The sequence below is a fragment of the Mytilus californianus genome, unplaced genomic scaffold (assembly GCF_021869535.1).
Source record: "Mytilus californianus isolate M0D057914Y unplaced genomic scaffold, xbMytCali1.0.p SCAF_15, whole genome shotgun sequence".
Lineage (NCBI taxonomy): Eukaryota > Metazoa > Mollusca > Bivalvia > Mytilida > Mytilidae > Mytilus > Mytilus californianus.
Genome location: NW_026262637.1, coordinates 5,085,959 through 5,106,361, shown reverse-complemented (window position 1 = coordinate 5,106,361; position 20,403 = coordinate 5,085,959). Strand labels below are relative to the sequence as shown.

The 20,403-nt window shown below is 32.9% G+C and overlaps 1 protein-coding gene across 1 annotated transcript in view; it reads right to left on the bottom strand.

The window, feature by feature from the left end:
• LOC127725946 (uncharacterized) overlaps positions 1-20,403 on the bottom strand; it is an 84,206-nt gene that overhangs the window by 19,575 nt on the left and 44,228 nt on the right. Inside the window, exons 11-17 of the mRNA XM_052233250.1 lie at positions 14,723-14,765; positions 13,609-13,703; positions 9,741-9,885; positions 8,151-8,311; positions 7,733-7,825; positions 3,490-3,626; positions 2,142-2,301 (exon numbers count right to left, since the gene is read on the bottom strand). Coding sequence (XP_052089210.1) covers positions 2,142-2,301; positions 3,490-3,626; positions 7,733-7,825; positions 8,151-8,311; positions 9,741-9,885; positions 13,609-13,703; positions 14,723-14,765 — 834 coding nt within the window. The remainder of the gene's footprint in view (positions 1-2,141; positions 2,302-3,489; positions 3,627-7,732; positions 7,826-8,150; positions 8,312-9,740; positions 9,886-13,608; positions 13,704-14,722; positions 14,766-20,403) is intronic.

Here is a 20,403-nt window from a genome sequence, read left to right as displayed (position 1 = left end):
GTCTCGCCTGTTTTACTGACCATTGATTTTATGTTGATAGTCCTAAATATAAAGCTTTACTACAAGTATCACATAAACTTAACATGATCCAAGAAAATGAGGTCAAGGTCAGATAAACCAAACCGGAAATACATGTACACCTTACAATCAGCCTGTACACCAAATATAGTTGACCTATTGCTTATAGTTTCTAAGAAACAAACTTAACCAAGAAAACTTAACATTGACAAATGAACCAAGAAATGAGGTCAAGGTCAAATGAACCATGCCAGACAGACATGTACACCTTAAAATCAATCTATTTGGAGTTTAGTGTGACGTCCATTTTCACTGAACTAGCACACAATTTTATTTAGGGGCCAGCTGAGGACCACCTCCGGGTGCGGGATTTTCTCGCTGCATTGAAGACCCATTGGTAGCCTTCGACTGTTGTCTGCTCTTTGGTCGGGTTGTTGTCTCTTTAACATATTCCCCATTTCCATTCTCAATTTTATGCATTACATATAGTTGATCTATTGCTTATAGTATATAAGAAATAAACTTAACCATGAAAACTTAACATTGACCAATGAACCATAAAAATGAGGTCAAGGTCAGATGATACCTGCCAGACAGACATATACACCTAACAATCATTCCATACGCAAAATATAGTTGACCTATTGCTTATAGTTTGAGAAAAATAAACCAGAACACAAAACTTAACACTGAGCAATGAACCGTAAAAATGAGGTCAAGGTCAAATAAAATCTACATAGTAAAACATTTCCATACACCTAATATAGTTGACCTATTGCATATAGTATTAGAAAAAAAGATCAAAACACAAAAACTTAACTTTAACGACTGAACCATGAAAATGAGGTCAAGGTCAGATGACACCTGCTAGTTGGACATGTACACCTAACAATCATTCCATACACCAAATATAGTAGACCTATTGCTTATAGTATCTGATATATGGACTTGACCACGAAAACTTAACCTTGTTTACTGATCCATGAAATGAGGTCGAGGTCAGATGAAAACTGTCTGACAGCCATGAGGACCTTGCAAGGTACACACATACTAAATATAGTTATCCTATTACTCATAATAAAAAAGAAATTAACATTACAAAAAAATCTTACTTTTTTTTCAAGTAGTCATTGAACCATGAAAACGAGGTCAAGAACAATGGACATAGGACAGACGGAAACTTCATAACATAAAGATGGTTAGGCATCTATATAAAAAGTATGAAGCATTCAGGTCTTCCAGCTTCTAAAATATACAGCTTTTAAGTAGTTAGTTAACGCCGCCGCAATATTTTTTTTAGTAAGTATTTTCCAGAAGTTAAATCCTGGGTTAATACCTAGTATTACAATGCTAAGTCAAATATAAAAGTTCATGTACTTGATCATATATGATTGTAGTTTCGAAAGCTTATTTCACAATAATTACATTACATGTATGTTTCATAAGAATCCATACTTTGATAGACTGAAAGCAGTCACGAGGTATTCCAATTATATCCAATTGTATTTTTCAATAAAATTCAACAGACATGACTACACCTGTTTCCAATGACAACGTAACTACAATGCATAGGAAAACAAACGAAAATCTTGATATAACTCGTAATTTCCTAGATGTAGCATATAAATGTAATTATAAGAATTGAATACTTTTTTTTATTATATAATATGGTTGTAAAAGCCTTGATCGTGCACACATTTTTAGTATGAAGCGCTGATTGGAATTTTTTAATATTTTACCTGGTTTATGACAATAGTTAAATATTCAGTGGAGGGAGGTGCTTGGAACTTTTCTATATTTTACCTGGTTTATGACAAGAGTTAAATATTCAGTGGAGGGAGGTGCTTGGAATTTTTCTATATTTTACCTGGTTTATGACAAGAGTTAAATATTCAGTGGAGGGAGGTGCTTGGAATTTTTCTATATTTTACCTGGTTTATGACAAGAGTTGAATATTCAGTGGAGTGAGGTGCTTGGAACTTTTCTATATTTTACCTGGTTTATGACAAGAGTTAAATATTCGGAGGAGGGAGGTGCTTGGAATTTTTCTATATTTTACCTGGTTTATGACAAGAGTTAAATATTCAGTGGAGGGAGGTGCTTGAAACTTTTCTATATGTTACCTGGTTTATGACAAGAGTTAAATATTCAGTAGAGGGAGGTGCTTGGAACTTTTCCATACATAACAGTGATGACACAGTATTAGGGAGCAATCTGTGGACCGCAGCAACTGATGTGGCAATACCAAATACAAATACTATTGGCAAGTGATGTATGTAGTTACTGAAATATAACAAAACCAAACACAAACATGATTAGCAAGTGGTGTATATAGTTACTGGAATCATACAATTATGAATACAAAAATGATTGGTAACATATTTATGTAGTTACTGAAATCAAACAAGACCAAACACAAATGAAAAGATGTTACTTTAAACAGTGAAACTTTCGCGGCAGTTTTATTTTGGCTGTAAGAATTGAAACGCGAAAAATAAAACGACCGTGAAAATTTGAAGGAAACTCTATTCATAAGATGAAGACCAACATGTACGTAAAAGAATAGGATATGTAGAGGACCACTGTATAACACGGATTTTACAGAGGACAGATGGATACCTCAAATCATAATTATATTTCTAAATGAAAAGCAATACTAGAAATCATGACTTTAACTCTAGTTAATCTCATCAACATGGAAGACATCTCAAGCAAGCGGACATTATGGATATTGTTATGTAAACAACACTCGTTACAAATATGTAAATGACACCTGTCAATCAGTTTTAAAAGTATCACCTCGTGGGATCTGCTACACAGATTAATCATATCAAAAGATCGTTTAATTAGCAATTATCCTGACAACATTTTATTTTAATTCACTCTTAATTAGGTCTTCTTTACTGTTATTGTGTTTGTGTTTTTACAAGCAAACATGACACAACTTTTATTCTCCTTCAACATTAATGAACCGAAAACAAAATATTTCTGATTGATTTTATCACTTGATTTACTATACATATAAAGCTGATCAGTTTCTATATCCTTTATGCAAATATTTTTATAGGCCACAGGGAAATCGCGAATTCAAAATAGCACGAATTTAGATTGTGTTCATAAAACGCGAAATAAAGACGGCCCGAAAATTTCCCAGTTTACAGTATTGAAATGGTTCATCTTCTCTATAATCTCTCTGGTATTTCATTCATCAATATTTTATCAACATTCTTAATCTGAATTACAAATTATACCCCCCTTTTTTTTGGTCCTTAAGTGCAAAAAATTATACTAGACCTAATCATTTCAAACCAAATATAAAGCAAGAAACTTTATATTTTATTTCAACGTAAAACAGAATGGTTTAACAACCTAAAGTGCAATAGGGGTTGTCTGTATGCTAGTTACATGTAATGAATATGAAACACATTTAATACTTAATAATCCCAAACAAACTCGAGATTAAGTACAGACCTACAAATTGTGATGAAATCTTGTAATATCTGTGGGACCCAACTCTCCAAATCTTCAAATACAATAACTATAGGAGGATATCTCTGGTGCTCACTTATAGTGACTGACTTTCTCTTCTTTGTTGGACTGTGGGGTAGCTGAAAGTAAACCATAATATTTGTTATTATTTACAGCAATGAATGTTTTAAATCATTCAATTCATAACTACCAAAGAGGTCCAATGAAGTAGTCTACCCGCAAAACATATGATTTACATATGAAGTAACTACTACTTGTTACACTGAAATAATTTTATGCTAATGTCTCATCAATTATTGCTTATATCTCTTGTTCGTACTTATTTTCAGAGTGAATAAAAAATAAAGTTTTCTTTCAATTTGGCATGATATTTAGAAATACAAATAAAATGTCTAAAAGAGCTTATTTTTTTTTAAACATTAGCATTAACAGAATATATACATTCTGAGTTAAGCCCTTTTCAACTGATTTTTATAGTTTGTTCATATGTTGTGCTGTTACACCCTGTCCCAGGTTAGGGGAGGGTTGGGCACCCTCAAACATGTTTAACCCCGCCACATTCTGTATGTGCCTGTCCAAAGTAAGGAACCTGTAATTCAGTGGTTGTTATTTGTTGCTGTATATCATATTTGTTTTTCTTTCATTGTTTTGTACATAAATCAGGCCGTTAGTTTTCTAGATTGAATTGTTTTTCATTTGTCATTTCTGGGCCTTTTATGGCTGACAATGTGGTATGGGTGTTGCTCATTGTTATAATAGTTGTTAACTTCTATTTGGTCTCTGGTGGAGAGTTGTCTCATTGGCAATCATACCACATCATCTCATTTAGGTATACAATAAATATTTTAAGCTAAGAATGCAAAATTTAAAGATAAGATTACTCTGATCCTAACTGATTTAACCAGTAGACAATTCATCACCAGACAGAAACCCAGTATCCACACAGAAGGAATATTGTGTCCTTGGACCTTAATGCTGGAGACTAAACCCTTGTTCCACTTTCATGTAACTGTTAGTTTACTTTATTCTTATATTGTTTTGCTCATATAAAGGTGTGCAGTTGTGAAATAACAATTTGGAATTAAGAAAGAAGTCCAATTTAGAACAAGAATAGTTAAGTTGATACATCTTCACCTTATATTTAGTATTATACCAGGCAGATAATGTAAACAGAGTACATGGTAAATCTTTACCTTATATTTAGTATTATACCAGGCAGATAATGTAGACAAGAGTACATGGTAAATCTTTACCTTATATTTAGTATTATACCAGGCAGATAATGTAGACAAAGTACATGGTAAATCTCTACCTTATATTTAGTATTATACCAGGCAGATAATGTAGACAGAGTACATGGTAAATCTTTACCTTATATTTAGTATTATACCAGGCAGATAATGTAGACAGAGTACATGGTAAATCTTTACCTTATATTTAGTATTATACCAGGCAGATAATGTAGACAAGAGTACATGGTAAATCTTTACCTTATATTTAGTATTATACCAGGCAGATAATGTAAACAGAGTACATGGTAAATCTTTACCTTATATTTAGTATTATACCAGGCAGATAATGTACACAGAGTACATGGTAAATCTTTCCCTTATATTTAGTATTATACCAGGCAGATAATGTAGACAGAGTACATGGTAAATCTTTACCTTATATTTAGTATTATACCAGGCAGATAATGTAGACAAGAGTACATGGTAAATCTTTACCTTATATTTAGTATTATACCAGGCAGATAATGTAGACAAGAGTACATGGTAAATCTTTACCTTATATTTAGTATTATACCAAGCAGATAATGTAGACACGAGTACATGGTAAATCTTTACCTTATATTTAGTATTATACCAGGCAGATAATGTAGACAAGAGTACATGGTAAATCTTTACCTTATATTTAGTATTATACCAAGCAGATAATGTAGACACGAGTACATGGTAAATCTTTACCTTATATTTAGTATTATACCAGGCAGATAATGTAGACAAGAGTACATGGTAAATCTTTACCTTATATTTAGTATTATACCAGGCAGATAATGTAGACAGGAGTACATGGTAAATATTTACCTTATATTTAGTATTATACCAGGCAGATAATGTAGACAAGAGTACATGGTAAATCTTTACCTTATATTTAGTATTATACCAGGCAGATAATGTAGACAGAGTACATGGTAAATCTTTACCTTATATTTAGTATTATACCAGGCAGATAATGTAGACAAGAGTACATGGTACATCTTTACCTTATATTTAGTATTATACCAAGCAGATAATGTAGACAAGAGTACATGGTAAATCTTTACCTTATATTTAGTATTATACCAGGCAGATAATGTAGACAGAGTACATGGTAAATCTTTACCTTATATTTAGTATTATACCAGGCAGATAATGTAGACAAGAGTACATGGTAAATCTTTACCTTATATTTAGTATTATACCAGGCAAATAATGTAGACAACGTACATGGTAAATCTTTACCTTATATTTAGTATTATACCAAGCAGACAAAGTAGACAGAGTACATGGTAAATCTTTACCTTATATTTAGCATTATACCAAGCAGATAATGTAGACAGAGTACATGGTAAATCTTTACCTTATATTTAGTATTATACCAGGCAGATAATGTAGACAGAGTACATGGTAAATCTTTACCTTATATTTAGTATTATACCAGGCAGATAATGTAGACAAGAGTACATGGTACATCTTTACCTTATATTTAGTATTATACCAAGCAGATAATGTAGACAAGAGTACATGGTAAATCTTTACCTTATATTTAGTATTATACCAGGCAGATAATGTAGACAGAGTACATGGTAAATCTTTACCTTATATTTAGTATTATACCAGGCAGATAATGTAGACAAGAGTACATGGTAAATCTTTACCTTATATTTAGTATTATACCAGGCAGATAATGTAGACAAGAGTACATGGTAAATCTTTACCTTATATTTAGTATTATACCAGGCAGATAATGTAGACAGAGTACATGGTAAATCTTTACCTTATATTTAGTATTATATCAGGCAGATAATGTAGACAAGAGTACATGGTAAATCTTTACCTTATATTTAGTATTATACCAGGCAGATAATGTAGACAAGAGTACATGGTAAATCTTTACCTTATATTTAGTATTATACCAGGCAGATAATGTAGACAAGAGTACATGGTAAATCTTTACCTTATATTTAGTATTATACCAGGCAGATAATGTAGACAAGAGTACATGGTAAATTTTTACCTTATATTTAGTATTATACCAGGCAAATAATGTAGACAACGTACATGGTAAATCTTTACCTTATATTTAGTATTATACCAAGCAGACAAAGTAGACAGAGTACATGGTAAATCTTTACCTTATATTTAGCATTATACCAAGCAGATGATGTAGACAGAGTACATGGTAAATCTTTACCTTATGTTTAGTATTATACCAGGCAGATAATGTAGACAGAGTACATAGTAAACATTTACCTTATATTTAGCATTATACCAAGCAGATAATGTAGACAGAGTACATGGTAAATCTTTACCTTATATTTAGCATTATACCAGGCAGATAATGTAGACAGAGTACATAGTAAATCTTTACCTTATATTTAGCATTATACCAGGCAGATAATGTAGACAGAGTACATGGTAAATCTTTACCTTATATTTAGTATTATACCAGGCAGATAATGTAGACAGAGTACATAGTAAATCTTTACCTTATATTTAGTATTATACCAGGCAGATAATGTAGACAGAGTACATGGTAAATCTTTACCTTATATTTAGTATTATACCAGGCAGATAATGTAGACAGAGTACATGGTAAATTTTTACCTTATATTTAGTATTATACCAGGCAGATAATGTAGACAGAGTACATGGTAAATCTTTACCTTATATTTAGTATTATACCAGGCAGATAATGTAGACAGAGTACATGGTAAATCTTTACCTTATATTTAGTATTATACCAGGCAGATAATGTAGACAAGAGTACATGGTAAATCTTTACCTTATATTTAGTATTATACCAGGCAGATAATGTAGACAGAGTACATGGTAAATCTTTACCTTATATTTAGTATTATACCAGGCAGATAATGTAGACAAGAGTACATAGTAAATCTTTACCTTATATTTAGTATTATACCAGGCAGATAATGTAGACAGAGTACATGGTAAATCTTTACCTTATATTTAGTATTATACCAAGCAGATAATGTAGACAAAGTACATGGTAAATTTTTAGTGTTGGTTATCAAGTCCTCTTCTTCATCGGTAAACTGAAACATAATCACAATTTGAAATTTGAATTAAAATTATTTTTACCTCATTCCTCCAAGTAAACATACATTTACACAGAAAAAAACAATACATAATTATTTACAACTTTGTCTTTGGACTCTGGAGGATAGTTGTCTCATTGCAAATCATACCACAACTCCAGAATTTTAAAAATACAACTAATTTCAAAAGAAGTGAAGTGAAATGTTGCATTTTGTTGGCCTCTAGAATTTTACTTAATGATGCTATTTCACAGTTTTACTGACATCTCATAAAAATTTATAGCCTCACTCTGTATCTAACTGGTTTATACATAACAATTACCATATCTGGATTCTGTAGAAGTTGTCCCAGTGTCTTAGTGAGAACATTCTTCACTCTGTTACAATCCTTAGACCTGAGTATGGCCACCAATGGAGATACTCTCTCATGTAACAGTTCTACCAATGTGGAGAACATAACACCATGGTCAGGTGTGTTCACTCCTGTCAATTGTTTTAAGAATAAATAATTATCACGGAGGTCCCTTTATGGAATAGGCATATAATATAACATGATGAATGTGGCAGAGAAAAATAGCTTGGTCATGTACCATTTATTAAGTATGTTGAAATTTTGCAAAGCAAATAAATTAGAAAATTTTCTAAAATTTCAGCAGTATATCTGCATGTCTTTTCATACTTTACATTCATATATTCTCCAATATGCTTACAATCTGGAGAATGATGCTTTAACCGCAATATGCTAACAACCTCCTGCTAATTAAGGAATAGCAGTACTAAATATGAAGAAACATTGTACATACCTGTTAACTGACCCATATCCTTCCGATGACACCCGAAAATTTCACCCCATACCCGGGATTTTGTAAATACCCGTTAGGTCGTTAAATAACCTGGGAATTCAGAAAATGACCCGTTTTCACCCAGATTCTTGAGCCTTTAGACTGATTCATAAGTGATTTCCTTTGAAATACCGGCAAATTCGTAATTTTTCCTGGACAGGAAGTTCAACTAGCTGTGTTAACTGTCAGATTAAGTGACCCATGAAGTGCATGGCTTCACTTGGCAGCTTTGGTGTCAAACACACTATTAATTACCGAGAATTACCTTAGCTTAAGGTCATAAATAATTTGTCCATTTCAAAGTTTTTTGACAATAAATTTGAGTTACTTCCCCTTTTGTGTCACCTTTCACAATATACTCCTTAATTTTATGGGTTTTTTTTGTTAAAAGTTTAAATCTAAAACAAATTGAATGTAAATACATATCAGAATATTACATTCTTTTATTTTTCTACCTTAGAACAATTAAAAAATTATTTTACAAATTATTTTTTCTATCTTTACTTCCTTTAAATGCTTAATTTTTTTTAATTATATTTCAATATCAACACATTTGGACAGGCTGCACATTATGATCCATACTGTGAAACAAGTAGCTTGAGGATTGATATAAAACTATGAATAAAACAAAAAGTGGGGGTATGGCTTAGCTTGAAAAGACAAATATTTCAAAAGGCTTATTATGCAATGAAAAAATAAAATTAAAGTTTTAAATTATTTTCAGTTAGTACTTAACCATGTGAGAAATGTCCCCTAAATACTTAAATTCAGCCGAAAAAGTCCGTACGCGTTATGACCTGAGATTTTCTTCTTCAATGCAGGTCATGATCATTTTCATAGGTTGACAGGTATGATTGTACGTTTTTTGGGAACTCAATCATATTTACATACATAGCAAGGCTCCGTGTTGAAGGCCATACCTTGACCTATAATGGTTTACTTTTATAAATTGTTACTTGGATGGAGAGTTGTCTCATTGGCACTCACACCACATCTTCCTATATCTATATACAATGATCATATGCTACATCTACAATACATAAACAGTCTGATTATTATTTCATGCTCACCAGTTACAAGGGCAGCTGTGGGTATTTCTGTAACAAAAGAGTCTTTGTGATCCTGATCATGGTCTAGACTAAACTTTTCATGGCAGGAGCTGGTAAATGCCAGTAAATCATCAAATATCTTAGAATTCAAGTCAGATCTCAGTATCTGAAATATATGTATCAAATTATGAAAAATATCAAATATAGTCAAATCAAGTGTACAGATTTGTTTTGAATTACATTATTAAAGCTTGACTGGATATTAGAGTACTTTTTACAAGGCAAACAGACTGGTACATCAGGCTAAGAAATGTTTATATGGCAAGCCAACAGACTGATATATTTTTTTCTCTAATTCTTTGGCAATTTAACCTTTTCTGGACCCATTGTATAAAAATAGAGAAATTGACGACTTCATGGAATGTGGAAGGCACTCGAAGGGGATATTCGTTCATCAAAGATGAAAATTTATTCTATAATCATTAGGGAAATAAATTCTTACATATCTAGTTACTTGTGGATTATCAGATTTATCCAATCTTGATAATTAAATTATCAATTCTGAAGTCCTTGCCGAGGCAGGGCTTTAAAATTCGATAATTTAACTATTTCAATTGGATAAATCTGATATTCCACTGGTACCAATGTAAGAATCTATTTCTATCCATATTAGCTGTAGCTCTCTAGAAACCAAGAAATACATTTTCTAGTATGATAGATTAACAAAAGAAATTTCTTGGATGAAATGTATATAGAAACATTCAATTCACATTTAATGTTTCATTTGAAATATTTATCATGGAAATATTGGAAACAAGAAATGATTGTAACAGGATGCTGTTACGAAGTCTCCCAAACGAAGCTCCCATAATTCGTAATTCCCAGGGTCGCCTGACATTGGGCAACGTCCAGTGAAAATTGGTTTGGTCCAGTAAAGTTATATGCATTAGTGATGCCTGGGGACTAACCTTGTATATCATTCAAATCATCTTGGCATGACAAACCAGAATATATATGGTTTAGGGGTGGGGATCTCGACCATTTACAAGATACTAGAACATTGGGGGTGGGGAGGAACCCCTGGGGACTGGCCCTATACGTCATTCAAATGTTCATTACATGAAGAACAGGAATATATATGGTTTAGGGGTGGGGATCTCAACCATTTACAAGATATTAGAACTTTCTCAAATGGCAGGGGGTCGGGATGACCCCTGGGGACTAACCCTGTATATCATTCAAACCATCTTAGTATGACAAACCAGAATATATATGGTTTAGGGGTGGGGATCTTGACCACTTACAAGATATTAGAACTTTCTTAAATGGCAGGGGGTGGGGGTGACCCCTGGGGACTAACCCTGTATAACATTTGATGTGCTTTATCATGACAAACCAGAATATATATGGTTTAGGGGTGGGGATCTCGACCATTTACAAGATATTAGAACTTTCTCAAATGGCAGGGGGTCGGGATGACCCCTGGGGACTCACCCTGTATATCATTCAAACCATCCTAGCATGACAAACCAGAATAGATATGGTTTAGGGGTGGGGATCTTGACCACTTAGAAGATATTAGAACTTTCTTAAATGGCAGGGGGTGGGGGTGATCCCTGGGGACTAACCCTGTATTTCATTTAATGGGCTTTATCATTTAGAACATTTTCAATTAAAAAGATTGTGTCTATCACAAACGGTTTTCAACTTATAATCATTTGAAAATTTAAAAAAATAAAATCCCATAGGGTTCTATAGTAAAACCCTCTTTTCTTTTTGCCCCTCAAAGTACCCCTTTATAAACCCCATTGCACAAACAAAACCCTGATTGCACCACTAGACATGTTAGTCTAACATATTGTGAAACCCTAAGTTAATCTGACAAGCGGTTTTGGAGAACAGGTGCGGACAAGTTCAAATTTAAAAGCGGCGGAAGAAGAATAATAATAACAAGAAATGATTGTAACAGGATGCTGTTACGAAGTCTCCCAAACGAAGCTCCCATAATTCGTAATTCCCAGGGTCGCCTGACATTGGGCAACATCCAGTGAAAATTGGTTTGGTCCAGTAAAGTTATATGCATTAGTGATGCCAGGGGACTAACCTTGTATATCATTCAAATCATCTTGGCATGACAAACCAGAATATATATGGTTTAGGGGTGGGGATCTCGACCATTTACAAGATACTAGAACATTGGGGGTGGGGAGGAACCCCTGGGGACTGGCCCTATACGTCATTCAAATGTTCACTACATGACGAACAGGAATATATATGGTTTAGGGGTGGGGATCTCAACCATTTACAAGATATTAGAACATTGGGGGTGGGGGGAACCCCTGGGGACTGACCGTATATGTCTTTCAAATGTTCGAGACATGACAAATAGGAATATATATGGTTTAGGGGTGGGGGTCTCAACCATTTACAAGATATTAGAACTTTCTCAAATAGCAGGGGGTCGGGATGACCCCTTGGGACTAACCCTGTATATCATTCAAACCATCTTCGCATGACAAACCAGAATATATATGGTTTAGGGGTGGGGATCTTGACCACTTAGAAGATATTAGAACTTTCTTAAATGGCAGGGGGTGGGGGTGACCCCTGGGGACTAACCCTGTTTTTCATTTGATGTGCTTTATCATGACAAACCAGAATATATATGGTTTACGGGTGGGGATCTCGACCATTTACAAGATATTAGAACTTTCTCAAATGGCAGGGGGTCAGGATGACCCCTGGGGACTAACCCTGTATATCATTCAAACCATCTTAGCATGACAAACCAGATTATATATGGTTTAGGGGTGGGGATCTTGACCACTTACCAGATATTAGAACTTTCTTAAATGGCAGGGGGTTGGGGTGACCCCTGGGGACTAACCCTGTATTGCATTTGATGTGCTTTATCATGACAAACCAGAATATATATGGTTTAGGGGTGGGGATCTCGACCATTTACAAGATATTAGAACTTTCTCAAATGGCAGGGGGTCGGGATGACCCCTGGGGACTAACCCTGTATATCATTCAAACCATCTTAGCATGACAAACCAGAATATATATGGTTTAGGGGTGGGAATCTTGACCACTTACAAGGTATTAGAACTTTCTTAAATGGCAGGGGGTGGGGGTGATCCCTGGGGACTAACCCTGTATTTCATTTAATGGGCTTTATCATTTAGAACATTTTCAATTAAAAAGATTGTGTCTATCACAAACGGTTTTCAATTTATAATCATTTGAACATTTAAAAAAATAAAATCCCATAGGGTTCTATAGTAAAACCCTCTTTTCTTTTTGCCCCTCAAAGTACCCCTTTATAAACCCCATTGCACAAACAAAACCCTGATTGCACCACTAGACATGTTAGTCTAACATATTGTGAAACCCTAAGTTAATCTGACAAGCAGTTTTGGAGAACGGGTGCGGACAAGTTCAAATTTAAAAGCGGCGGAAGAAGAAGAAGAAGAAGAAGAAGAAGAATAATAATAATAAGAACTGAGCAAAAACAATAAGTCTTCCCAAACTTCGTTTGGGAGACTTAATAATAAGAACTGAGCAAAAACAATAAGTCTTCCCAAACTTCGTTTGGGAGACTTAATTATCCTGTTTTATTCGCTATTCATGTAGTGTTCAAATAAATCAGAATTACAAAAAAATATGTATAAAAGTTACAATAAATGAACTTTCTAAAAATTAATAATAATGAAGAAAATCAAAACTTGATTAGAGCAAAAGATCTATTAAATGTTTGGAAACTAATAATTTTCACCAAACTACTTAATTTTCTACATCATAAACTTAAAGTAGGAAAGTTATAATAAACATGTGCCATACATATGGAAATTACAAACAATTTAGATTTGGGGTATAATAACTTTACTTGTATTTCTTGATCAATTTCTTCCCATGTCTGATCACATGTTGACTGTCGGGAAACTCCAGAGACTGGATGTTCACAAGCTTTAAAGTAATCAGCTGAAAAATTCAAATATAATGTTTTTAAGTATCCTTTATTACTTTGCGAAAGAAATGCAACCCAATCTGAACTAATACAAAGTCAACATGACTTATTGTCACATTTTCTCTCTGGTGCACAGCTTGTAGACTTGTTCATACTTTTCACCTTTCAACTATCCCAAGTTCTTTCCCACAGATGTGTTGTATAACCTTTAGTTATGTAGGGTTTGTGTTGTATCACCTTTAGTTATGTAGGGTTTGTGTTGTATCACCTTTAGTTATGTAGGGTTTGTGTTGTATTGTAGGGTTTGTGTTGTATCACCTTTAGTTATGTAGGGTTTGTGTTGTATCACCTTTAGTTTTGTAGGGTTTGTGTTGTATAACCTTTAGTTATGTAGGGTTTGTGTTGTATTGTAGGGTTTGTGTTGTATCACCTTTAGTTATGTAGGGTTTGTGTTGTATCACCTTTAGTTTTGTAGGGTTTGTGTTTTATAACCTTTAGTTATGTACGGTTTGTGTTGTATCACCTTTAGTTATGTAGGGTTTGTGTTGTATCACCTTTAGTTATGTAGGGTTTGTGTTGTATAACCTTTAGTTGTGTAGGGTTTGTGTTGTATAACCTTTAGTTGTGTAGGGTTTATGTTGTATCACCTTTAGTTATGTAGGGTTTGTGTTGTATCACTTTTAGTTATGTGGGGTTTGTGTTGTATAACCTTTCGTTGTGTAGGGTTTGTGTTGTATCACCTTTAGTTATGTAGGGTTTGTGTTGTATCACCTTTAGTTATGTAGGGTTTGTGTTGTATAACTTTTCGTTGTGTAGGGTTTGTGTTATAAAACCTTTAGTTGTGTAGGGTTTGTTTTGTTGAATCTTTACTTTTTATGTTGTGTTTTGTGGCTTATTTTTTTATTTGCATCCTTTGGTTGTGGTATTGTCAGGTTATAAATCTCAAAACTCCTGGGTCATGGTGGTATCTCTTTATTTTTTTCATAAAAAGATGTTATAAATTTTCAAAATCTTCTACAATTTGTAACCTCACCTGGGTTGACTCGTTTCTTTTTTCCCTTGTATGCAAAACACCCCTGCAAAAGAAAAAAGAACTTTTTATATCTTCTTATATGAATATTTACAATAAAGAAAGACACAAATTTTAAGACCAGTTCTTGCATTGCATCATAAAATTCCCGTGCACATGTAAAAATATTTTTGCCTCATTTTCAAACGCAAGTCCTCTATCAAGTCATTTTTAAGACATCTGTGTTTGTCAATTGAATTATGATTCTTAACATCTTTAAAACAATTTTGCCAGCTACAGGGATGTCCTCATGGAATGCCTACATTTCATAAAATATCTATTCCTTGAACAAGCTGAATGGCAATTTTTTTTTCAAAACAATTTTTTCTTTTACATTGAAAAATTCTAATAGCCCCTTTAATTTTTTAACCCAAACTCAACTTCCTTCTTGCAGCATATATAAATAAAGTTTCATTTGCCTTTCACTCGCTTGCCTTTTTTCCCTGATTATTTATTGCCCAGATACTTTCATTGATTCAGATTTGAAGATGTCTATCATGCTAAGTTATTGTACATGCAAGTTAAGTTATTCTGCTACACAACAATTTCATGCTCTAATTTGTAGCAGATAAATAAATGAATTGCATCCTGCACAGCATCTTAAAGCTCTAGAACAGTTTTACTATAACTGGACTCAATAATTTGGTTATGAATAGAAAATAATGTTCCACTAATATAAGTCATTAGTTTTATCAATCAAAATTATTTTTACACACAAAAATATCAAAGCCATCCTCATTTCCATTTATATGATTAAATGTAGCTGTTTAAATGTAAAATAAGTTGGCTTATATTTTAAAATTGTCAGTAAAGTGACTTTTAGCATTATGCAATCATCTCATTTGGCCAGAATCAATTTGCTCCAATTACAGTTTTGAAAAGGTATCATTTGTGCCACACTCTTTTTTTTCCTGATGGTATTAACTGTGCCAAAAAATGAAATCAAATTGCACCACATTCACCTGTATTTTCCTTACCTATATTAAGCATGTAACATGTACAATAACTAACCTATCAAAATTAAGAAAACTCACCAATAAATAAATTGTTCAGTAATAGAATAGTTTTTCACATGTAAAGATGTCTGATATATTGTTCGAGAAAAAAACAGTCTGATAGAGGAAACCTCTATCATCGTTGTAGAAGAACACGATTTCCATCAGGCATTTATTAAGAAAAATGAAGATGTACAGTCAAGTCGTGTTTTGCTTGGCTATTTACAGATGAATATTGTACAGTTATGGAGTGGGGAATTAGACCATATACATGAAAATAATACTCAGAAACTAGAAAGACAGATTTTGAGAACAGTATGCAAAATGAAAAGCAACTGATATGTTATCTGTTATCCTTCTAGAATAGTTTAGTAGATATATATAAGTAAAAATAGGTATATTGATGAAATTGGCACAATCGTATGATTGTTTTATTGGCGCAAATGAACCTATAGTCATGATAGTTTTCAAAATGAAGTGGCGCAGAAGCAGAGCTCCAGATAAGAATTCACAAATTGGGGTTTTTACCCATAATTTTTTTATGTAATTGGGTGATAGAGTTTTTTAATTGCATTATCAATTCCGATTCACCCCTCAAGAAAATATCAAATTGGGTTTTTCACCACCAAGCTCCTTAATGTATTGGGTTTTTTCATCAACACAATATTGAATATTTAGGCATGTTATACATGTTATAATCACATTATATCAACCCAAGATGTTTTTCCATCTTTAAAATGTTTCTTTCTTTGTAAATGTGCTAGCTGTTTTGTTTGGTTTATTCACTGACGAGCAATTGTACGTTTGATTTGTGTCCCGTTTTAAACGTTCTGCCAGTTTTGTATTTTCTCGCAACTTATATAAACTGCAGCTGGTATCACTAGTTGGACAGTAACTAATTACCTTTCTAGATCCCATATGATATCCTACAGTTTATTTGGGGTAGGTGTGGCTTAGTGTTAAGATTTTTATGTAATATATGTGAAATTTAGGTGCTGTAAGAAAGTTTTGCCAGTCCTTTCACCTATTTGCCAGATCTACTTTTTAATGAAAATAATAAGTAGTTCCCAGATTTAAGATATACCCCAAAACCTTGACCAGGTTTAAAGGGTGGTTTAATTACGGACACCACATTCAACTTCAATTTACAAATAATTCTGCAACATCAAATAAATAAATAACACTTGCCAATAAGACAGCTATCTTAAGCATACAGAACAATTAGACCAAAATAAAGTGTCAAGCTGCATTGACGTAAAAAAATGGATATGTGTTTTCACTCATCAACTAAAAATGAAAAAATAATATATAAACTAAAATTATAGCTGAATGTTTTTGTTTAATTTAATTAACATAAATCTGGGTTAAGATGTCCCTTATTAGAACTTTTGGTTTCCGATGCTTTCCAACTACATATCATGTCATAATTAATTTGGCCTTTCACTTTTTCCAACTGATTTCGTTCTTGAAGAAACCCCGTGTTTATAGTTCTAGCAATGTTCTCGTTAAGGTACGCAAACACGCCTGTGCTTTCGACCGACACTTCATAAAACACTAGCTGAGTCTTGTTATCATCATAACTTGTCCTCAGCTATCAAAAAGAAGCTGAAAACATGCTTCTATTCAATATTTTTACCGGACATTTATTTTCGTTTTAATTCATTGTATGTTACGATAAGTCCCGAGCAATTCGAAAAAAATATGAAAACATGACAAACGCTAATTGGATAAACGCCGAGAAGATCGAAATGTTTTCATAAACATGTGTACCTTTTGAGCAACGGAAAATTCCAACAGGGACCCATTTCAGCTACTTGATGCAGGGCTCTATTCTTAGAACGAAAGGAAATTTCCAATTATAAATATTATAAAAATAGATTTATGCGACGATTGTAATTAGATAAGGGTAAATAATGCAAACGATAGCGAATAAAAGCGTTAAGAACTCATGGTTTTGACATATAATTGGGTTTTCCTTTGAATTAATTGGGTTATTGAACCCTGCAATGGGCAATTGCATTGGGTTTTTAATCATTTGCATTGCGTGATCACGCAAATACGCAGCTTATCTGGAGCTCTGGCAGAAGTAGCTTTGGCGCAAATAAGTTGTGGCTCAAATGGATTCATTTTGGCGCTAATAGATATCGGCCAATTATTTATACAATTTATTGTTATCAAAACATTAAAAAAAGTTGTAACATCCAATCAAGCTTAACAAGTCTAGTAATATGAGGCAGGTGTTACTTGTGAAAGGGGACAAAGTCCGTATAAATTAGCATATTTAAACTTCAGAGTCTGTTGAAAAAGAAACAGAAATACGCAAATGTTTCCGATGTTGGTCCTGTTGTTAGGGATTTTAGTTGTGACATCATTTTCAATGTAAACAAAGAAACATTATCATCACGTAACATTTTTTTTCATATCAAAGAATAATTTTAATAAATTAAATTGTTATTGTGCTCCTTCCTATATTTTACTCGACTGATAAATATAAGTCTCGTGACAAACGAGACGGAAGAAAGAAAGAGATTTCTGGGCAAATGCGGGAAAACAAAAAAGTTAGAAAATAAAAAGTTAAAGATTTTGAGTTCATTAGTAGATTGATTTTTTTTTTTATTATTGATTTTTCTACTGTAATTGGGGTTATTGTCCCCATATAAACAAAAAATCATTGAAAAAGTATGAAGCCATTTGACATGGTTGGTCAAAATATATTGAGGAATTTTATAGGGGCAATGGAAATGGCACATTTTTCAAGTGTAAAGACTGAAGGGCAGCACCCCTCTATTTTGGGATAGTGAGGAACTTAGTCAGTGGCAATGAAAACACCTGGTAACCAAATCTATAAACTCCCGTTTCCCTGTAGGTTGTAACACAGGTACTTGTTCCAAACAATGGGAAGGCTATAATAAATTGATACCTGTGGTTGTAAAGGTCAGGGATAACCATTAATTGGTGGATTATACCTTAATTCAGGTATAATCCACCATTTGACATATAATGAGATACACCAATTGAGGTATAATGCAGTTTTTATCAAAACAAATTCTTAAGAGATATTGGAGCATCTTTGCATTTACCATAACAAGCTTTGATGACCACTTGGTGATGACATGTAATTGATTCTGACACTTCAAGCTGCATTTTGTTAGAGAAACCCAAAACCTAATATGACCCTCCTTTTTCTACTTATAAATTCTGAGTTTTCATCTATTAAATCTAATTTTTGTTCGATAGTCTCTTCCTGTCCTTTTTGACTGACAAATCTTAAAGTTGGAACTGATGCAGACTTAACACTGCTTAAGGAAACCAGTCATGAATATCCATCAATTAGTGGATTATACCTCAATTGACTAAATTTTCCTGAATATTCTTGATGATATATCAGTGTTCTCCCCAGGATTTTTTTATAGCGCTGTGGTAACCGCACGATATTAGATTGATTCACCTTTCTCGTTTGCGATGTAATGTTACATTTACTTACAACTGCCATGTTGGTTATATTGTATAAAATAGAAAAAGACCTGCATTTTAATACACATATATATATGCATTATTACCAAATAAGTTACATTTTTATTATATTAAGCTTTTAATTAAAATGCCTAGATAATTTTAATAATTTGATTTCATTACTATCCCTCTCAATCTTTTCTTATAAGAGTGATTATTTGCAATATAGCACAGTAGGTATACTTTTTCTCTAACTTTTAGTTGTTTAACTTAACTAGTTATGTATTTCATTTACAGCTTCATATTTAACTGACACTAGTTTAAGTTTCCAATGGCCAAATTTGACTGTTTTCATTAACTTTTATTAATGTTTACTTCTTTCAATTTAAAAATTCACAACTAAAATCAGTATCTTATTTCATATCAAAAGAAAAAGTGGATTACCCTTTCTATAAGTAATTAAATGTTAATGCAGACATGTTTAAGTAAAGGCTTACATACTTCCAAGATGCATCTAATAGAAACCTCATTTTTGTTTAATGATTTTTTTTTATTATTTAAGGTGAGTTAGAATGAAAAAATTATATTTGCCAATTCAAACAAAAATACCAAATTTAAAGGTTGTGTTTGATAACTTTATAAATGTTTGAATTATTGCCACCAAAATTAATTGACAAGATTTGACAATACTAGTTTAAGAATTTTTCCCGCCTAAATTGTCTCCCTTCTACAACTTCCATTTCCTGTTTACACTTTGACCAAATGGATGCTTCTATTTATCATTAAATGCCAATTCATATCCAAGCAATCACCTGTTATCATCGATTTCAAAATAACATTTAATTGACATTTAATGATAATTAGATGGCATAACACAATAATTTATATTTATTTACGCGATTTTGTTTTGTTTTATCCTCGATTCGATTTTGGAAAAAAAACAATGCATAGACAAGTTATCGTAAAATATGGGCTTATAATGAATCCCTAGACAACAGGAATACTTCCTTCAAGCCATGAAGTTTACCAGTTTAGTTGTAACCACTAAACAGTAATGAAATAATCGTAAATGATTGAAAAAAATAGACGAAGACCACGTTGTCAAAGGGTAAACCTTTCTTTAAATACTTTGGGAATGATTTATGGAGCACTATCCACCCATTTCATGAGGTTTATGCACCTTTTTATTCTTAAAGG